Raw genomic sequence first — 18292 nt, 5'->3', positions numbered from 1 at the left:
GTAAATTTGAGATATAGAATCTCTGAGAAAATGCTACCTATGTGGGCAGCTCGGACAACATTCTAAGGTTACACTCCTGACCTGATATCAGAACCCTCGCAAGACTAGCAAGCCAACCTGCCACAGCCAAAAACACTAGGACGTCAGATCGTATTTCAAGCGCTTTCAGTCACCTCACTAGCTTTCGATCCTCGAACCACAAAAAGGAATGACAACATTACACACAAGCTCAGGATAGGCTTGACGGTCCATCTTAACATACTTTGTGTCCATTCACCCAGAGACGGTGCTGATATCACTTTCCTATTCTTTATTTCCAACACCTCATCATCCCACTTCACCGTCCCCTTTAGGTTCCCGGGTACAGGGACAAAGTCGAGTTTGGGCGCAGCCTTGAATAGAGCGCTGGCCTGTTTTGCAAAGGTGTCATCCGGCAAGAAAGGGATGACGCGGGAGAGAATCTTATACCAGAGGTTCTCCCAAGCCTGAGTCTTGGTTGCCAGAGAGGAAAAGTCTATAAACTGGCGCATTCGCACTTGCCGTTCCTTCTGGTACTCAGTGAGCAAACTCTGAAGAGCCGCCCTGTCTGGTTTACCCTGTGGATGCTCCTTTATAGCCTTGTTGAGGAGGTTAGTGAGGACGACGATGCTCTCCATAGCAGAGTTACCACCCAGTCCAATGTTCGGCGTCATCTGAACTCTGATGTTAGGACAACCAGGTAGTTCAGGTGATTTGGCTTACCTTGTGGACAGCGTCGCCGGCGAGAACAACACGTCCGAAAAACATATGTTTGAAGAGACCTTCTTCCACGTTGACAAGCTCAGTCCGGATGGCGGTTTTCCAGAGCTCCCCGAAAACTTGAGTTTCTGAGATGGGACAGTCCATGCATTCAGCGGCGCGTCTCTCTGCATCTGCCTTGGTCCACCTTGGGAGGGCGGGCCAGTGCACTCTTTCGTTCTTGAAGAATACAAACCAGAACGTGTGTTTTTTGCCTCCAATAACCAAGAACGATTTTCCAGGGTAGTGAGTGCAAGTCAGATCGCTCTGGCTCATCTCCGCTTTTGTTTCGCTGAAACCAATCAGAAGACTATAGTCGGCATAGAGACCTTTCACAAGACGTAAGCTTTGGCGGCTTATCAGATGAGGGAGCCAATCTTACTCTTCTTCTCATTCGCAGTGATCATTCCTGGAACAGCCGTGTTGGCATTCCTCCACATAAGGCTTCTGACCAGGCTATGGACTCCATCGACTCCTAACACCAAGTCACCCTCTTCAATGCCTCCGTCAGCGAGTACCACCTTGACACCATCTTCTGAGTCGATAATGTCCACAACCTCGGTATGCGGCTTGACGGCAGATTTGTCAGAGAGCGCCTCGTACATGATTTCTAGGAAACGCCTGCGCTCTAAGACCGGGATTGGATACCCATGGCTGTCTATCGTAAGCTTCCACTCTGAAAGACCGACTGACTGGCATCATTCAAGCATACTATTGTCTCAAAAATTTGAACAGATCGCTGTTGGCGAAGACTGTTCCGTCAGGTAGGAGATCTTTGGCCTTCTCTATTGGGTACGTTTCGTCGTCAACAGCTTTGAGTGTTCCGAACTGTTGGAGAATCCTGGCTCCGTGTGGGTAGATGCCAATACTGGCTCCACGTGCTGGAGCAATTTCGCCCTTCTCCAAGACGACATGGTCGATATTGGCCTTCTCAAAGGCATGAGCGGCAGCAAGGCCTCCAACTCCTCCACCTACTATGATAACTCGAAAAGGCTTCTGGTCTCCCATTGTGTATTCGGGGAAGCGTGCAGCCACAACATCATACTGAGAATTCTGCGAATGCTGCTAGGCTTACCCTATGTACTTATCACAAGGTTTGACCTCCATATGAGAGATGCTAGAGATGCTTACGGGCTCTCATTCCGAGAACGAGATAATGGCTTTAACCCAATGCATTTTCTGCTTCGGTCGCCCCACGCCGAGGCTAGGAACTTAGGGCACGTAGCTCTTCGGTGCTCGGGCCGAAATATCTGCATATTGACAACTATACATGATTACCAGAGAGAGACACAGCGGCATCAAGGTTAGAGATATAATATGCTTAGAATTCCCTATAGCTTAAGTTCCTATTGTAACCATAATCATTCAGTTTATACAGTCTATCGTCTTTGGATTACTTTAATTTAACGAACGCCACAATGGGAGCCCCTACTGTCAACTATCCGACCGTCGTGCCAGCAATAAATCAGGTGGTCGACGTAGTCGCAAAGCGCGTGGTTGGTAAGTTGGCCAAGTGAATTAACTAGCCTCGGCGAATCTGACCTTTTGTAGGAGTGCGCGAGAATGGCCCAACTCTTATCCATTTTGTAAGACACGAATACTCCTTCGGGATCAAGGCCCCAAGGCTGACTAGGGCAACCGAATGTTAGGAGTTTGGAAAAGGAACGCTTGAGACCGTCGAAGGGTTTGAGCCGGCCTTTAAAGCCGAAATCTTCCACGGCGCCGACTGGCTCTCTTTTGACTCCGACGAGAAGCACGCCCGTATTGATGTGAAGGCCGTGGCACAGTAAGTGAATCCACTAGATGTCCCATAGCCTAGCAGCGCTATGTATCTATAACTCTGCAGGTTAGAGCTAACAGAGGGTTCATAGGACCGAGGATGGGGAGACTATCAACTTTCCCTACCACGGCGTCGTGACGCTTGACAAGGATGTTTTGAGCATCTTCAACATGGAGCCCACATCCAAAACTATCCCATTTGGTGCCAGCAGTAGGTTCCCTTTATTTCTATAAAGATGATGCTTCTGCCTGTCAAGGCTAACCTTCGCCTAATAGCCAATACACACTATTTCCACTGTGGATCGGAGAAGCTTAAGGAACTCGAGAACATGACATTCATCGGAAACAGCCGCATGATTGTGAACGAAGAAACAAGGGCAATCCAGGTCGAGACTCGCATCTCGAGAGTCATAGCGGCAACAGGCATGGAGTAGAGATCGAAAATGGCAGAGAAGGGAGCTGTTGCTACTAAGCTTGTCCATGTACCCATTGGGTAGGAGACTTTGACGTCCTGTGGAAAACAGCTCTTTGCTGGCCACAACGCCGACTACAGAGCATTATATTGATAATCTGACTTATTCCCTACAAACACCATGAACTCGTATTGGAAATACTAAGTAATCTGTGTACCTCCATAACGAAAAGTAGCGCCATAGGGTTAATGAAGAATATTCCTGTATTCCTTGGCAGACAAGTTGTATATTGTAAGTCATAGTATTTGCTCTAAAGCCTTATTTTTCGTAAATGGAGATTCTAGCTTTACAGAATAAAGGTGTCTCTAGAGAATATTGTCTTCGAGTATTTAACATACTAGAGCGCTAAAACTACACTTACAACTTTTCTACTAGGGTGACTTTTTGTTAAAATATAATCAATAGTAGCTTATCTATACGTCAGTCAACTCCCTCCACAACGCTCGGTCGTCTCACCGAAGATCTCTCAAGCTAGAGAAACATTGAACCATTTCGGGAAACACACCGAGGTCGACTTCCCGAGGGAAGCCAGGGGAAGAGCTTCAGTGGGAGGCTCCCCGAAGTACCGTCATACATCTGCAACAAGGCTTCTACGGAAAAGAAAGAGACGGCTTGACGACATCTTAATGATCGTTCATAAGTGGTAGATGGAGAAGGCCATTCTTTAAGAGCTTTGCTCCGTCTTTAGCAGGTTTAATCTTGAGAGGTTAGACCCAATTCTAACGTCAGTCCCCGTCAACTCCCACAACAATCCAGAGCTTGTTTAAGTTAAAGATTTAGGTTACTAAAGCTTCAATTGACCTTCTGACTTTGCCCCTATCTGAAACATCCCTATCTAAGAACGTTCTCCAGTTCCTTCAACTCAGATTTCATAATTGGACAATATCATAACCTCCTCTTTCACCATGGTTGCATACCCCGTTCCCCGTCTACATAACAAAGTTACTGTGGTCACTGGTGCGTCTTCTGGATTAGGCCGAGCCATCGCGTTGGCCTTTGCCTCGCACGGCACCAAGCTGGTTGTGTGTGCAGATCTGCAGCCAGAGCCGAGAAGAGGTAGTGACGGCGAGGTCGTTGCTACTCATGAGGCGATCTGTAAGACTTATGGCGATGGGAAGGCACGATTCATCAAGTGTGACGTGGGCGAAAGTGAGGAGGTCAAGGAAGTTATACGGGTGGCAGTTGAGGACGGAGGACGGCTGGATGTGTGAGTTGCCCCCAATGAGAGAATTTCAGTGCCGTACGGAACATGCTAAAAGTTTTTGTGCGTAGAATAGTCAACAACGCGGGCATCGGTCACTCCGACTCAAGCATCCGACTTCATGAGCTCCCTGATCATGAGTGGAACAGATTCATGTCAGTTTGATTTGCTGTCCTAACCAGATTAAGTACCGACTGAGCCGCTGATTTTTAGCATTTAGCCGCATCAATGCTACTGGCGTGTACAATGGCAGTAAGCATGCCCTTGTACAGATGCTAAAGCAAAACCTCGACGCCAAGGGCTGTCGAGGACGTATCATCAATGTCTCTAGCGTGATGGGTCTGGTAGCCTCAGCAGGTGGCGCTGGTCAGTATAATTTCTATGAGCCTACTATCAGTACTTCATTTCCAAATGCTAATGCTTTTCAGGTGCCTACAATGCCTCAAAAGCCGCCTCCCTCAATTTGACCAAGCAGATTGCTCTCGACTACGCTCGCGATCGTATCACCGCCAACGCTCTCTGTCCCGGTTTGATCAAGACAGCCATGACCCGCGACCTAGACGAGGCAGCTGCGACAGCCTTTCTCAAGGCAACACCTTGGGGTGACTGGCTCGACGCAAGAGATGTTGCCGGTGGCGCTGTGTTTTTGGCCAGTGATGATGCGGCAGTGGTGACGGGAATTGCTCTGCCAGTAGATGGCGGGTATGTTGCAATGTGAGCAGAGATGGTTCTCTGTGCACGAATGGAATAAGAACCTTATTATAAAATGCAATGACGGTGTGGAGCAGATGCAGTATGGAATAACGATTGAGGTTAAACTACCCTCAGACCAGTGGCATCATTTTAGAGCACTGGGAATCACAGCTACGCGTAATTACTGCCAGACTACGTGATCTGGAATAGTAGGGTAATATAATATATACTCAAGAACGTTTAATAGACCCTAGTCCCGTGGACCAATCCTCCTTAATCCCTTAAGTCTGACCTGGTGTAAGGAGCGGACTCAGGAAAGTAGCTAAAGTAGAAATAAATGACCAAGCCTAGAAGCTAGATAAAAAAAAGAGGATACTGGCTCCCAGGAATGCTATAGGGACAGAATGAGCGTCATATAGGCCCCATTCTGCAAGTTATAGATCTCACAAATCAGCATGGCAGGTACTGGAAAACATAGAGAAAGAACGCGGTTTCTGCTGCACCAAAATAGGGTCAAGAAGCCACAGAAAATGAAATACCAAATACAGCAAGCATCGACGAGAAACAACGAAGATATGTTTTACTAATAAACACATATTACGTCGTAGTATGACTGGCTAATCTCTCACTCTCTCGCGGGAGTTTCCAGCTGGAGAGAGAGGAAACCCTGCTTGTGGGTCACATATCTACTCACGAAAAATACCATTCTCAAGGCCTTTAACCTTCTGGGTTTCAACCTAAACCTGCCTCTAAGCCTAATATATACGTAGTCCCGACTAATAGTAATAAAGATATATGTTTAACATAAGTTGGGTCGTAGTCTTAATTAAAATAGGGGTAAGATATTCGAGGTCAGCGTGGACAGACTACCTAGTCTTAGAAAGGAAACTTTTCCAGTAACCATTGTGCAGGCTCAGCTCAACTGAACCCGGTCACGGGGATTGAGTCACTTGGTAAAAATGAGCATAGAATTTACTACCCATATATCAAGGCTATACACAGTGTAGTGGCTAGCAAAGTCGAACGCAATATAGGGTCCGATGGACAAGAAGAAAGAAGAATCAAACAAGCCCCTCAACGCTAATCTGTTCCCTCTAGGGGCAATATCCAGCCAGGTAGTTGTGAGGAATCTGACTCTCAGCCTTGGAGACCTTTCCTTTCTAGATCATGCTCAAAGTCCATTTGGCCAAGACAAGAAAGGTGCCGACTCCGGCTAGGAAGACCGCAACTAGTCTTGAATATTGCGATTCCGCAACATGCTTTTTACTGGTCGAGCCGACTCGCTTTTGGGCGTAGTACTCGTCGATAATGCCATTGAAGTCTTCAGGCTTATACGGTGAGAAGTATTCTGCTATGATATTGGACTTTCTGCAAGAGTTGAGACCGAGGTCTTTGCAGAGAGTGTCGACGTACTTGAATTTCCTCATTAGCAACAACTTGAGAAGTGCTAGGAGGAGACTTACTGGGAGGAAGTCATAGAGAGAGTACGGGAATTTCTGACCCTGACTGATGTAACGTTTCCGAGTCCAGGCATTCCATTCGGCAATCTCATTGACCATTTCATCTTCAGAAGGCAAATCAAGCTCCCCTTCCAGATAAAGAATTGCCCAGAAAGTTTGTATTGAAGCGACTAAAGGTGTCTGCACAGTATGGATTTGACCTAGAATGGCGAGCGAACGATCACCCTGTTTGGCAAGAGCAAGTGGCACTACTCTACGGTAGAGCCTCCAGTACTTTTGTGGGACTTTTACCGTCTCCGCATTCCCCAATACTGGTCCTTTGGCTAGGAATGGTAGTTTCTGGTTCACAGATGCATCTGCTTCGCGATCTATGCTTTTCCAGTCTCGATCTACCCAACCTTTCTTTGCTTTCACTGGCAGGCCAACCTCGGATTTACTCTCATCATCGAACATAGCGAAGTGGTCTCCCCATCCGGTACACATGACAATGAAGTCTGATTCGATTGACTTGCCAGACTTAAAGGATATGGTTTTTCTATTGAGAGTCTGCAACTCGTCCCGAATAATTGTGACATCGCCCTTGTGGATTGTACTCCAAAAGTCTGGAAGAGTGACGACACCGAGCCCGGAGTTTGCCCAGAAGACACTATGATACATCAGTCGCGTTCAAATCTGATGGAGAAAAGTCTAACCTTTTGCCATCTATTTCTGGTCTCAAACCAGCCACATGGTCACCATTGTCATAGCCTGCATGGAGATCACTTAAGTACGCCACGATGTCCCAGAACTTCCCCGTCAACCAGCGTCCAATCGGATTGTTCTGGAGGATAGAGTATGCAAGTCCGTGAGTATTTAATATCGAAGGACTGAGACCAGTCATCAACCTAGTGGATGCAACGCCGATACTCGTCCAGTAGCCAAGCAACTCCGATGGTAGAATGGCAAGTGGCCCTGATCCTCCGGGTCGGATTACCCACGTCACCTTTTTGCCCATCGTTAGGAGTAGGTACACAGCATCATATGCAGATTTGGCTGCTCCAACTACCATGATGTGCTTATATTTGCTCTGTTGGAGGCTGCTGAAAGATTCACCCAAATCTCGAGAATGGATGACCGGAACCCGCACGTCCTCGGCCACGTATTCCGGCATATGGGGAATGGACGTGACCCCAGTAGCTACCATGAGCTTCTCAGCATCCAGTATGTTGTTACAGTCTTTGAAGTAAAGACGCCAGCCTCGAGGGCCACGTTCAACTTTGTCGACGTGGGTATTGAAGCGAATGCGACGGAGGAGGTCATGATCCTCGGCATACTTCTGGAGATAGTTGTGAATCATACGTCCTGTGACCTGTCTTTTGCTGTTGACTCCCTCCTTTGGCATCGGTGTATCGATATAATTGAAAAGTCCCAGATTGACCTGCGCAACCAGGTTTGGGTACAGCCGTTTCTCGCTCCATACGCCCCCAACGGTTGAGTCAGAGTCGATTATCAGTATATTCACGTCTGGACGGAGTCGCAGATAGGTACGCGCTGCGACGAGGCCGTACCAGCCTAGTGCCAAATATCAGTAAGCGTCAGGAACTAGACAAAACCGGACAACATTCCAAATTTCTCGTAGACGAGGTTCTACATACCTGCGCCAATGATAGCAACGTCGACATACTGGGGTGGTGAGGACTCCATTGGCAGGGTTTGGGCCTTTTGATTTCTCAATCATTGGGGAAGGGTTATCAATCAATAAATAATTTAGCGGAAGGGAAACGTTTAATGCGTATCCAGATCAACCATATAATATCTTCATGTTTAGGTTGGGTGCCCTTAGAAGATTACATAATACTATCGAAGGAAAACGGGCGAATAGCATGATGTGGCAAGGCCGAAATCTGAAGTGTATGGACTTCGCGCCGAGCTCCGCCTAGGGGAGCAGCACTCGTGTGAAGAGGGCTTCAGTCGAGAAGGTTTGATGACCTCGGGGTTGACACCGAGAAAGTTGACAGTCTACCATCGCAAAAAACTTGTATCGGCATGGCCGAAGTTGCACGGTTACGTGGTATCTTAGTACACATCTGAGAAAGTTCAGCCATTACAAAATCCATCAGGGATGAGCATCCTGTCACATCTCGGTGATTGTCTTCTAGCATTGTCACCTACTGGTAGTTCAAGCTTACACGGCGGAGAACTTAGTACTATGAGTGCTAACCAAGACAGTGAGATGAGATTTCGAAGCTTTTTCAGTACCAGGATATTGTTGAGGACGTGCCTCAAGTTGATTCTCCAATCAGACAGATTCAATTGGCAAAACACCATCAAAACTAGCTAAAATCGAGAGTTGCATTAATAGTCTTCCACAAATTATCAATCGAACCAAGAACATGTAATTTAAGGTACAAATATAGATCATCCTAAATTCTTATTTTTGGGCCTTCCCAGTAACGAGCTTTTTGGTTCGTACGGATCGCAAATGACCCTCTCTCCAGAATAATGCCAATGACACCGTTGCTCCGGGTCCCAACACAACACTGCTGGACAGAAAAATAATGGGTAGAAGTCTGTGGACCCAATGGTTCTCCGGAAGAACTCGTACAGTTAATAAATACGCCCAAGACATGCAGGAAATCGAGATGATGATCAAGTCGTATTGCAAAAAGAGCCACGGTCCACTTGCGAGCTTCTGAGTAGCCCCCTCTGGCCCGGTGAAGAGAAATGGGACATAGACTTTAACAAAGGTGATTGCAGGGTCAGTGGATGCCAATAGTGAACTGATAGCGTATATATGACCAGAAGCCGAAGAGACAGTGGCCAACAGGTAAGACAATTGTGTCCACCAGACAGCTTTCAGATCATTTCTAGTTTTAGAGGATAGTACAAACACCAAAAGTGCCTGGATTGTGGACACCCATATTGGGTCAGGTTGCCAACTGGCTAGAATATTCTGGTGAAGTACATCCGCCCTGGGATACCACGTTGGCAGCATGCCGATGACAGCGGGTAGTAATGCTCCGAGGATGAAACTGGCTGGAAGCGCTCTGGCTGAAGCTGTGTCCATGGGCGACAAGCGATTGCGAGTCTCATCAATCCACTTGAGATGGAGGCGAAAGTAGAGAGGAAGAGCGATGGCAGCGCCAAAAGCCTGCCACATGAGACTCCATATAATCGGGCTGATTGAAATTAGGAACACTAGATTAATTTTTTGTACAATGTTGATGCTTACTTTGAAACGGCAAATGGTTTGTCATTAAGTCGAAAGCTTTCTGCATACAGCCATACGAAAGCTGATTGCAAAGTTGCATATGCATCTATCAAGAAGAGCTGATAGCCAGGGTGTGAGCCATTCGTACCATAGAAGAAAAATGCCACAAGCAAAGAGATGGGAAAATCGATGAGAAAGATGCCGGTGTACTTGGTATTGAAGGGTGTTCCGTCGTCGAAGTTCCCGTTCCACGACGCGGTAATGAGCGCAGAAACAGTCCCATTGAGAAGACTGACACCCCAAAGCAGAATGCAAGCGGTGACTGATAGTGTCAGGAAATAAGTAGATTCCGTAAATAAAGCCATAACGCTAGCCTAGAATTGAAATATGTTGACGTGATGGAAAAGAAGATATGGGTTCCATTTGAGAGAAGAGCATGACTGTATGTTTACAGTAGCTATACTGTGATACAATGTCGGCCCGGAAACCGAACCAATCGGTGCTCTACCGGGCTGCGACCCACTTCCCGAAACTGGAGCCCGCCTTCGGGCCGCCGTATTGTTTGGCGGCGCTAGGCCGAAAGAATGAGTTTTATAACCCTAACTCAACTGATGTTGAAGATAACTTCATAAAGCCAGCATGACTACCTCGAGCTGACTCTGCTGGAAAAATCATATCATCATTACTCTCCAAGAGATATCTTAGCTGCCTAGTTATCTTACTCTTCTAAGATTAATCCGATATGCCTCATTTCGACGAGCCTGTCCACGAGGACAGTATGCTAGAGCCTATTGCCATCGTCGGCATGGGTATGAACACTCCACATTTCATGCAAGATTCCAAGCTAATATTTAGCAGCATGTCGGCTTCCTGGCGGTATCAACTCATCGAGCTCCCTATGGGAAGCACTGAAGGAAAAGCAGTCGATGCAGACCCCAAAGGTGCCTGCATCGCGCTTTAACATTGATGCGTACCTCCATGAGAGATTAGACCGTCCAGGATCGTTCAACGTGCCCGGTGGCTACTTCCTGAATGGCAATGCCGAAGACTTCGATCCCACATTTTTTAATATAACACCAATTGAAGCCATGTGGTTAGATCCGCAGCAGCGCAAGATGCTTGAAGTCACTTATGAATGCCTGGAGTCGGCGGGCTTAACGCTTGAGGATGTCAAAGGCTCGAATACGGCCGTTTTTGTGGGTAGTTTTACCAGTGACTACCAACAAATGAGCACAAAAGATGGTGATTTTCGGCACAATTATGCTGCTACTGGGGTTGATCCAGGCTTGATTAGCGCTCGTATAGGGAACACTTTCGATCTCAACGGGCCCTGCTTTACCATAAACACAGCATGCTCATCTTCTATATATGCCATTCACAATGCCTGTCATGCCCTTCGCACTCGTGATGCCAGCGCCGCTATTGCTGGAGGGGTCAATCTCATTTTAACTGTTGACCAGCATATGAATACGGCAAAGCTTGGCATCCTCTCACCAACATCAACTTGCCATACCTTTGACGCCTCCGCTGATGGTTATGGTCGTGCTGAAGGGGCTGGTGCACTGTATCTGAAGCGACTTTCTGATGCAATTCGTGACGGTGATCCAGTACGCGGTGTTATACGCTCGTCAGCAGTCAACACCAACGGTAAAGTCCCAGGAATGGGAATCACACATCCCAGTGAAGATGGTCAAGAACGTGTCGTACGGCAAGCGTATGCTCGGTCTGGGCTTGACCCGTTGCGCACAGCGTACGTTGAATGCCACGGGACTGGTACTCCGGTTGGCGACCCTATTGAGGCCCATGCAATTGGGCGTGCAATGAATGATGCCCGTCCTTCCGATAAGCCGTTGCTTGTTGGAGCAATCAAAGCCAATATTGGACACAGCGAGGCTGCCAGCGGCATTTTTGCAGTAATGAAAGCGGCTCTGATGACTGAAGAAGGTGTCATTCCCGGTGTGGCAGGACTCAAGACTCTCAACCCCGCAATCCGCGAAAATGAGTGGAATATCAAAGTGAACGTCGACACCGCTCCCTGGCCACGAGGTTTCGCTGAAAAACGAGCGGGTGTCTCATCCTTTGGCTATGGTGGTACCAATGGTCATGTAATTATCGAGGCAGTTGACTCCTTGCACCCGCTCTATAGACATGGGCACAAACGAGGGGACGAGCCACCGAAGGCTGATCGTCCCTTTCTCTTACCCTTCTCTGCACACGATCGCCGTACGCTCGAACGCAACATCACTGCTCATGCCAAAGTTGTTTCCGATTATCATCTGGCAGATATCGCCTACACGTTGGGAGTTCGCCGGTCACGTTTTGCCACCCGTGGCTTCACTGTCGCTGCCGAGCCACTGGACCCAGAAGACTTTGCACTGTCCGCTTTCGCGATCGGGTCCGCGCCCCGCAGCCAGCCAGACTTAGCATTCATCTTCACTGGACAAGGAGCCCAGTGGTCCGGACTCGGCGTCCAGGCAATGCAAGCATTCCCTGTATTTCGCTCCACCATCGAGGCTTTAGACCAGGTCCTACAGCAGCTGGATGCCGCCATTCGTCCAACCTGGAGCCTTAAGTCTTCGCTATTGGCCTCTGCTGCTGCACCCAATATTAATGATGCCAACGTGGCCCAGCCCGTTTGCACTGCTGTTCAGATTGCCATCGTCGACCTATTTGCCTCCTGGGGCATCGCTCCTACAGTTACCGTCGGCCACTCGTCCGGTGAGATTGCTGCTGCTTACGCTGCTGGTTTAATATCTGCTCCCGAGGCCATGATCGCTGCTTTCCTCCGGGGGTATTCTGTTAGTCATCACGCACCTGTGGGATCTATGTTAGCTGTCGGCCTGGGACTCGGCGGTCTTACCAAGTACCAGGAATTGCTCGACAAAGACCTCGTTATTGCATGTCAAAACTCTCCTGAGAGCTTGACATTAAGTGGAACTCTGGAAGCAGTCGCATACGCCAAGAATGTTTTGTCGGAGGACGGCGTATTTGCTCGTGAGCTCCCGACTGGAAAGGCATACCATTCGCCACAAATGAACGATGTTGCCTTCACCTACGATGCACTACTCGCTCGTGCAGTGGAGGGTCTTAATGATGAATCCCTCAAATGGCAACGCCCACGCGCACGGTGGTTCTCTTCCGTCAGCGGTACCGAGTATCCTGGCGACAGTGTTCCTGCATCATACTGGAGTCTCAACCTCCGAAACCGCGTACTCTTTGACGAAGCGGTTACTTCCTTGGGGACCGCGCCAGGCTTAGAGCAGGTTGCAGTTGCCATCGAAATCGGTCCGCATTCAGCTCTTGCTGGCCCTTTCAAGCAGATTTGCAGAGCGAATAAGCTAGATCGCTTCACCTACGTAGCTTCTTTGGTACGCAACAAAGACAGCGCCGTACAGTTATTGAAGACAGCCGGTGCATTGTTTATTCAAAATTATCCCCTGGATCTCGAAGAGGTCAATTCGACCGAAGCGATCAGTGGGAATATGAAGAACAAGGGAAGCCCTCTACTTCTTGTTGACCTTCCACCTTACCAGTGGAATTACGAGAAGCGATACTGGGTAGAGCCTCGTTTCAGCCATGAACAACGAAATCTGACGAGCCCGCGTCATGATCTGCTGGGCAGCAAAATCGTTGGTTTGTCGGATCGCTCGCTTGCGTGGAGGAATGTACTGCGACATATAGATTTACCCTGGCTCAAGGATCACACCGTAAGTTATCTCTGGGACTGAAAAACAATGAAAATGCCAAGCTGACTGCAATCTAGCTTGGAAAAGAAGCCGTATTCCCGGCCGCCGCGCACTTGTCCATGGCAACTGAGGCTCTTAGGCAAGTCTGTGATCAGCGAGGAATCGAGATCCAAAGTGTGACCTTCCGCGACGTGCAGATCAAGGCGGCTTTGATCATCCCTGAGGTCGACGACGGTATCGAGGTACAGCTCCGTCTTGACAAAAAGCAGGAAGATGGAATGTGGTACACATTTGCTGTTGAGTCGTTCGCTAACGGAGAGTGGAGCCTTCATTCGACGGGTTCCGTTGCGGCCAATCACATTGAAGCAGGTACACGTGAGCATCCAGTTGACCTCGTGAAGCTGACACAACGCGTACCTGGTAAAACATGGTATAAGGCCTTCGACAGGGTTGGCTTCGAATATGGACCGTCCTTCCAGGCCCTGAGCAACATCCGAACTAACGGCAAGTATCACCATGCCGCTGCCGATGTCAAAGTGGACACAGCGAGCGGACTCGTCGTCGGTGAGTCGCGGTATATGCTACATCCATCAACTATCGATGGCTGTCTTCAGCTCATTATTATCTCTATCAACTCGGGCATGCACAGAGAGATGCAACATGGCGTGGTTCCGATCAAAATTGAAGAGCTCACCATGTGGAACGCTGGTGAGGCAACCAAAGCTGCTGGCAGATCCATTGCATGGACAGACGAGCTAGATGGCCGGTACTTCAACACGCACACAAAATTATTCGCAGAAAATGGAGATATTTTGCTGGACGTTAAGAGTCTTCGCTGCGTGTCGTACGAGGCAGCTGTTCCGCAGACGACTGTACCACCCCGTCCTCGCGAGCCATACATGGAGACCGTATGGAAGCCAGATATCACCACGCTAACTACCCAGCAAGCACTTCAAACATATCCCTCGATTCAGTTAGAGGAAGATTCCATAGCTGCAATTGTGGAGCTCATGCAACACAAAACACATATTTCTAGTGCTCTTCTGCTTGGTCAAGCCGATTCCAAAACCTTGCAGGCCGTTTTGAAACAAGTCGCCCCCACCACAAAGCTGGTCCTCGCAGGTGTATCAGAAGAGCACTTAGAGAGCCTCACTATCAGCATCGATGCTGGCAACCTTTCTACTGTAAGTTCTAAGAAAGGCTTGTTCGATTGGGGCGAGCAGACACTCGATGCTCAGGACCTCGTCATCGTAGGCAAGGATGCTTGGAGCCACACCAGCGAGCAGGAGCTTCTGACTGAAGTCGCCTCCCTAACTGTCAAAGGTGGCAAGGCGATCTTTTCGGCTCCCAGTCATGTGAGGGAACATTTTGCCAGCACCATCTGCCATCATGGATTCTCTGACCCTGAACTTCTATTCCCGCTTCCAGAAGTGTCCATTATTTCCGCTACACTTTTTGGAAATGATCCGAACGGCCACGCGCACCCAAAACACGAAGTTGTTATCCTTACATCGGATGAGGCCGCCAGATCGTCCTCCTCTCCTATTGCAGCCTTCCTTCGGGAGAGTGGCTGCGCTGTCAACCTCAGTGACTTGCGGGAGGACATCCCTGTGAAGCAAGACAAGGAGGTTACGTATATGATTTATGATGCGACCGGCAGCTTAGTCTCATCACTCGCGGAGGATACATTTGAAAGACTCAAGACAGTCTTAACTGGAAGCAATCCAGTTGTCTGGCTGACATCCGGGGTGAACGAGGGGTCATGTGTCTCTGGTGGCATGAGTCAAGGACTGCTGCGGGCCATCCGATCTGAGCAGGCTTCAGCAAAGATCTTGCTCTTGGATGCCGACACAACGGAAGATATCACGTCCATCGGAGAAGCAATTCTAAGCAAGCTAGGGCATATAGCTACGAAAGACTCAGGCGCTGATACCGAATATTGGCTCCAGAATGGTATTCTCAAAATTGCTAGGGTGTTACCGAACGAACTTTTGAACGCTCACTTCTCTGCTAATCTCGCTCCGCCACAGCTGGCTGTATTGACTTCTGAAAATGCATTATCTGGTAGAATAGTCAATGGGGAACTCGTCTTTCAATCACAGAGCTGGAACAACTCGAGGGTGTTTGCCGAATGGGACGTTGAGTTGCAGGTACAGTACGCGAGCTTCAACAAAGCCGACCTCCAGGCTCCAATAAGCGGTATTTCCATTGTTGCGGGACCGATCAAAGCGGTTGGCAGTAGCCTTGATGAAAGTTTTGTTGGCCGAAATGCCGTCGCGTATGCTGAGAATCCATTTTGCACTGTGTGCACGGCCCCAGTATCAGTAGGCGCCTTCTATTCGGACTTTGAAGCACCTGCACTGGTTGCGACACTTCCAAGCCTCGCTCAGGCCATCAATGCTGTTCTGGACGTTGGAAAGGTCCAAGCCAATGAACGTGTCTTGTTGCTCGCTGCACCGCATGACTTTGTTGCCGCTGTTGCTGAACTCAAACAAGTTCTAGGTTTCCAGCTCACAGTTATTGTGGAATCAGAGCAGGAGAGACAAGGCCTGGCGCTTCGATCCGGTTTGCCCTCCCATGAGCTGTTGCTTGCGCCAGAAGTCAAGACTATCCATTCCCTCCTCGGAGGAAGCGGAAGTAGCAAGCCGGACCTGGTCGTTTCCCATGACTTTTCGCCTTTCAGCCAGGAGGTCTGGCGAGCCATGCCACCAGCTAGTCGCTTTATTCTGAACGACACCACAATTGACGGAAGCCTTGATGCCTTGCCGTTCTCGAAAGGCGTTTCGCTCCTCCTAAGTGGTGTTCGCAATCTGTACAAGACGCGCCCATCCGCCTTAGGCGACCTCCTCACCCGAACTATGAGCTTCATGAAGGAAAAGAAGATTCTTTGGAAGCCCAAGATTTATGATATAGGTGCCATCAGTGACGTCAGGGAATTCTCTCTCGGCCAAGGAATCATGGAAAACGCCGTGATCAAGTACGATTATGACCACAGTTCTGTAAAGGTCAGCCTCGATCGCAGTTGCTCTCTCTCTCTCTCAAGCTTCTAACCAGCCTTCTAGGTCCAACCATCGGGTAACATGATAGAGTTCTCCCCCAACGCCGCGTACTTCCTTGTTGGTTGCCTTGGCGGCTTGGGACGCAGTCTCACCACATTCATGATGGAGCGGGGCGCACGAGACTTTGTCTTTCTCTCACGCTCTGGCGCTGATAAGCCAGACGCTGCAGCCGTAAGTAATGACTATCGAACAAGCCAACTTCAGTTAATTGACAGGTGCAATAGCTCGTCGAATCGATCCAGAAGGCCGGCGCTGCGGTTCAGGTTTTCCGTGGTGATGCCTCAGTTCAGGCTGACGTCGATCGTGCTGTCAATGAAGTGACTGCAACTCGAACTATCAAGGGTGTGATACACGCAGCTATGGTTTTGCAGGTGAGTGGACATCAATATGCATAAGTGCACTGACTAACAGAAAGTGCCAGGACGGAATGTTCAATAACATGACCTTCAATCAATTCGAAGCCGCCCTCAAACCCAAAGTTAATGGCGCGGATACTCTTCACAAAGCCTTCGAAAAAATGCCACTCGACTTTTTCGTTATGACCAGCTCCATTTCGGCGACCATGGGCAATCCCGGCCAAGCCAACTACTGCGCTGGTAACAGCTACCTCGATTCCCTCGCTTGGCACCGCAATCTCCGTGGCCTCCCTGCCACCTCGCTCATCCTGCCAATGGTCCTTGACGTCGGTGTCGTCTCTGAAAACGCTGGGATCGAGGAAGCCCTTTCTCGCAAAGCGATGTACGGCATCGATGAGCGTGAACTCCTTCGCGGGTTTGAGACTGCGATGCTACAGCGCCCTAGGAACACATCTTCTCCATCCCTCGGCGATACCCAGATCATCCTTGGTCTCGAGCCTGCCTACCTCGCGAACGCAATTGCCGCCGCTGAAACCTCCGACGAAGCGTACTGGTACCAGGACTCTCGATTTACGCACCTCCGCTCCATCGTCGAGGACATCCGCACTTCCGCCGGTAGCAGCTCCTCCCGTGAGGGCACCTTTGTTCAGGAACTTGAATCATCTCAGGCCCTTGGTCCCGAGGCCATCCTCCATGCCATATCCTGTCATATCGCCAAGAAACTATCCAACATGCTGCTCATTCCTATCGAGGATTTCGCCTTTGAAGGGACGTCGATATCCGTGTATGGTATTGACAGCATGATTGGCGCGGATCTAAGGAATTGGCTATTTAAGCTGTTTAGCCTGGAAGTGTCGTTCCAGCACCTTCTCGCGCCTAAGATGACGATCCTAGCGTTGGCACGCGCTGTAGCGGAGCATTTGGGCTTGGTAGAAAAGGCGGAGGCTTGATAGGGTCCTCAAGGAGTTCATTACTATCCAGACTACGCGCTCCGAACTAGATCTTAAAGAAAATACCGATCACTATTAGGGGTGATAGCGTCAGAGACACTCAGACTATTACTTCAAATTATTCATCTTCTTAGTGAGACATGTTTAGATAAAGAGTAATTCATGTTTAGGATTATTTTTGGCCTCTTTCAATTTCGATTTGTATGAACGGTAGGTACATTTTTTCGAATCTCTCGGCTTTTACCATACACATTGCGATTTTCGATCCTCAGCTGGCAGTTCTTCTGAATATAAGCCATCGTCTTTCGGGCTGCGTATCCCATCTGGATTTCTTGGTATCTATTCATAGACTGTCAGCCAGCCACAGCGATAATCCGAGTACTGAAGAGGAGAAATTACAAACGATGCAGCCAGCTGCAGTGCAGGCCACCATCACTATGATTCGCGCACACCCCGTGCATCGTTGTACTATGAGCGGCAAGCTTATCAGTTCAACTGAATGGGCAGGAGCATGACAAGGCGCGCATTGCGGGATGATACCACTCAAGACGGCTCGTTGCCTGAAGATGTGAAGCGAATCTAAATAAGTACTGAGGTGAGCTACGGTGTCGGGTATCATACGCCGGGCATAATTTGAGATTGTTTTATTGGGTGTTGGATATTTGATA

At 48.9% G+C, this 18292-nt stretch overlaps 6 protein-coding genes across 6 annotated transcripts; 3 read left to right on the top strand and 3 right to left on the bottom strand.

Moving 5' to 3' along the window:
• Positions 1-155: 155 nt before the first annotated feature.
• Positions 156-1785, bottom strand: TSTA_031000 (FAD-dependent monooxygenase, putative; the record flags this gene model as incomplete). The annotated part of the gene is made up of 4 exons (XM_002480224.1): positions 156-692; positions 742-1106; positions 1160-1431; positions 1490-1785. The coding sequence occupies 4 exons, from the start codon at positions 1783-1785 to the stop codon at positions 156-158; spliced, it is 1470 nt and encodes a 489-aa protein (XP_002480269.1).
• Positions 1786-2195: 410 nt separating this feature from the next.
• TSTA_030990 (uncharacterized protein) lies at positions 2196-2990 on the top strand (the record flags this gene model as incomplete). Its single annotated transcript, XM_002480223.1, has 5 exons — positions 2196-2277; positions 2329-2363; positions 2427-2563; positions 2649-2767; positions 2833-2990. The coding sequence occupies 5 exons, from the start codon at positions 2196-2198 to the stop codon at positions 2988-2990; spliced, it is 531 nt and encodes a 176-aa protein (XP_002480268.1).
• A 944-nt stretch (positions 2991-3934) lies between these two features.
• TSTA_030980 (short-chain dehydrogenase, putative) lies at positions 3935-4948 on the top strand (the record flags this gene model as incomplete). The annotated part of the gene is made up of 4 exons (XM_002480222.1): positions 3935-4236; positions 4302-4385; positions 4451-4596; positions 4659-4948. The coding sequence occupies 4 exons, from the start codon at positions 3935-3937 to the stop codon at positions 4946-4948; spliced, it is 822 nt and encodes a 273-aa protein (XP_002480267.1).
• A 1135-nt stretch (positions 4949-6083) lies between these two features.
• On the bottom strand, positions 6084-8066 carry TSTA_030970 (dimethylaniline monooxygenase, putative; the record flags this gene model as incomplete). The annotated part of the gene is made up of 4 exons (XM_002480221.1): positions 6084-6335; positions 6387-7029; positions 7076-7934; positions 8018-8066. 4 exons carry the CDS (start codon positions 8064-8066, stop codon positions 6084-6086), a joined length of 1803 nt encoding a protein of 600 aa, XP_002480266.1.
• Positions 8067-8710: 644 nt separating this feature from the next.
• On the bottom strand, positions 8711-9938 carry TSTA_030960 (uncharacterized protein; the record flags this gene model as incomplete). Its single annotated transcript, XM_002480220.1, has 2 exons — positions 8711-9541; positions 9595-9938. The coding sequence occupies 2 exons, from the start codon at positions 9936-9938 to the stop codon at positions 8794-8796; spliced, it is 1092 nt and encodes a 363-aa protein (XP_002480265.1). The 3' UTR covers positions 8711-8793.
• A 377-nt stretch (positions 9939-10315) lies between these two features.
• Positions 10316-17624, top strand: TSTA_030950 (polyketide synthase, putative; the record flags this gene model as incomplete). The annotated part of the gene is made up of 6 exons (XM_002480219.1): positions 10316-10382; positions 10432-13280; positions 13337-16264; positions 16322-16489; positions 16543-16689; positions 16740-17624. The coding sequence occupies 6 exons, from the start codon at positions 10316-10318 to the stop codon at positions 17622-17624; spliced, it is 7044 nt and encodes a 2347-aa protein (XP_002480264.1).
• Between the last annotated feature and the right edge of the window lie 668 nt (positions 17625-18292).

This window comes from Talaromyces stipitatus, genomic scaffold (genome assembly GCF_000003125.1).
Source record: "Talaromyces stipitatus ATCC 10500 scf_1105507295541 genomic scaffold, whole genome shotgun sequence".
NCBI classification, from domain to species: domain Eukaryota; kingdom Fungi; phylum Ascomycota; class Eurotiomycetes; order Eurotiales; family Trichocomaceae; genus Talaromyces; species Talaromyces stipitatus.
Note: the sequence above shows the minus strand (reverse complement) of the source record. Positions and strands in the feature narration are given on the sequence as shown.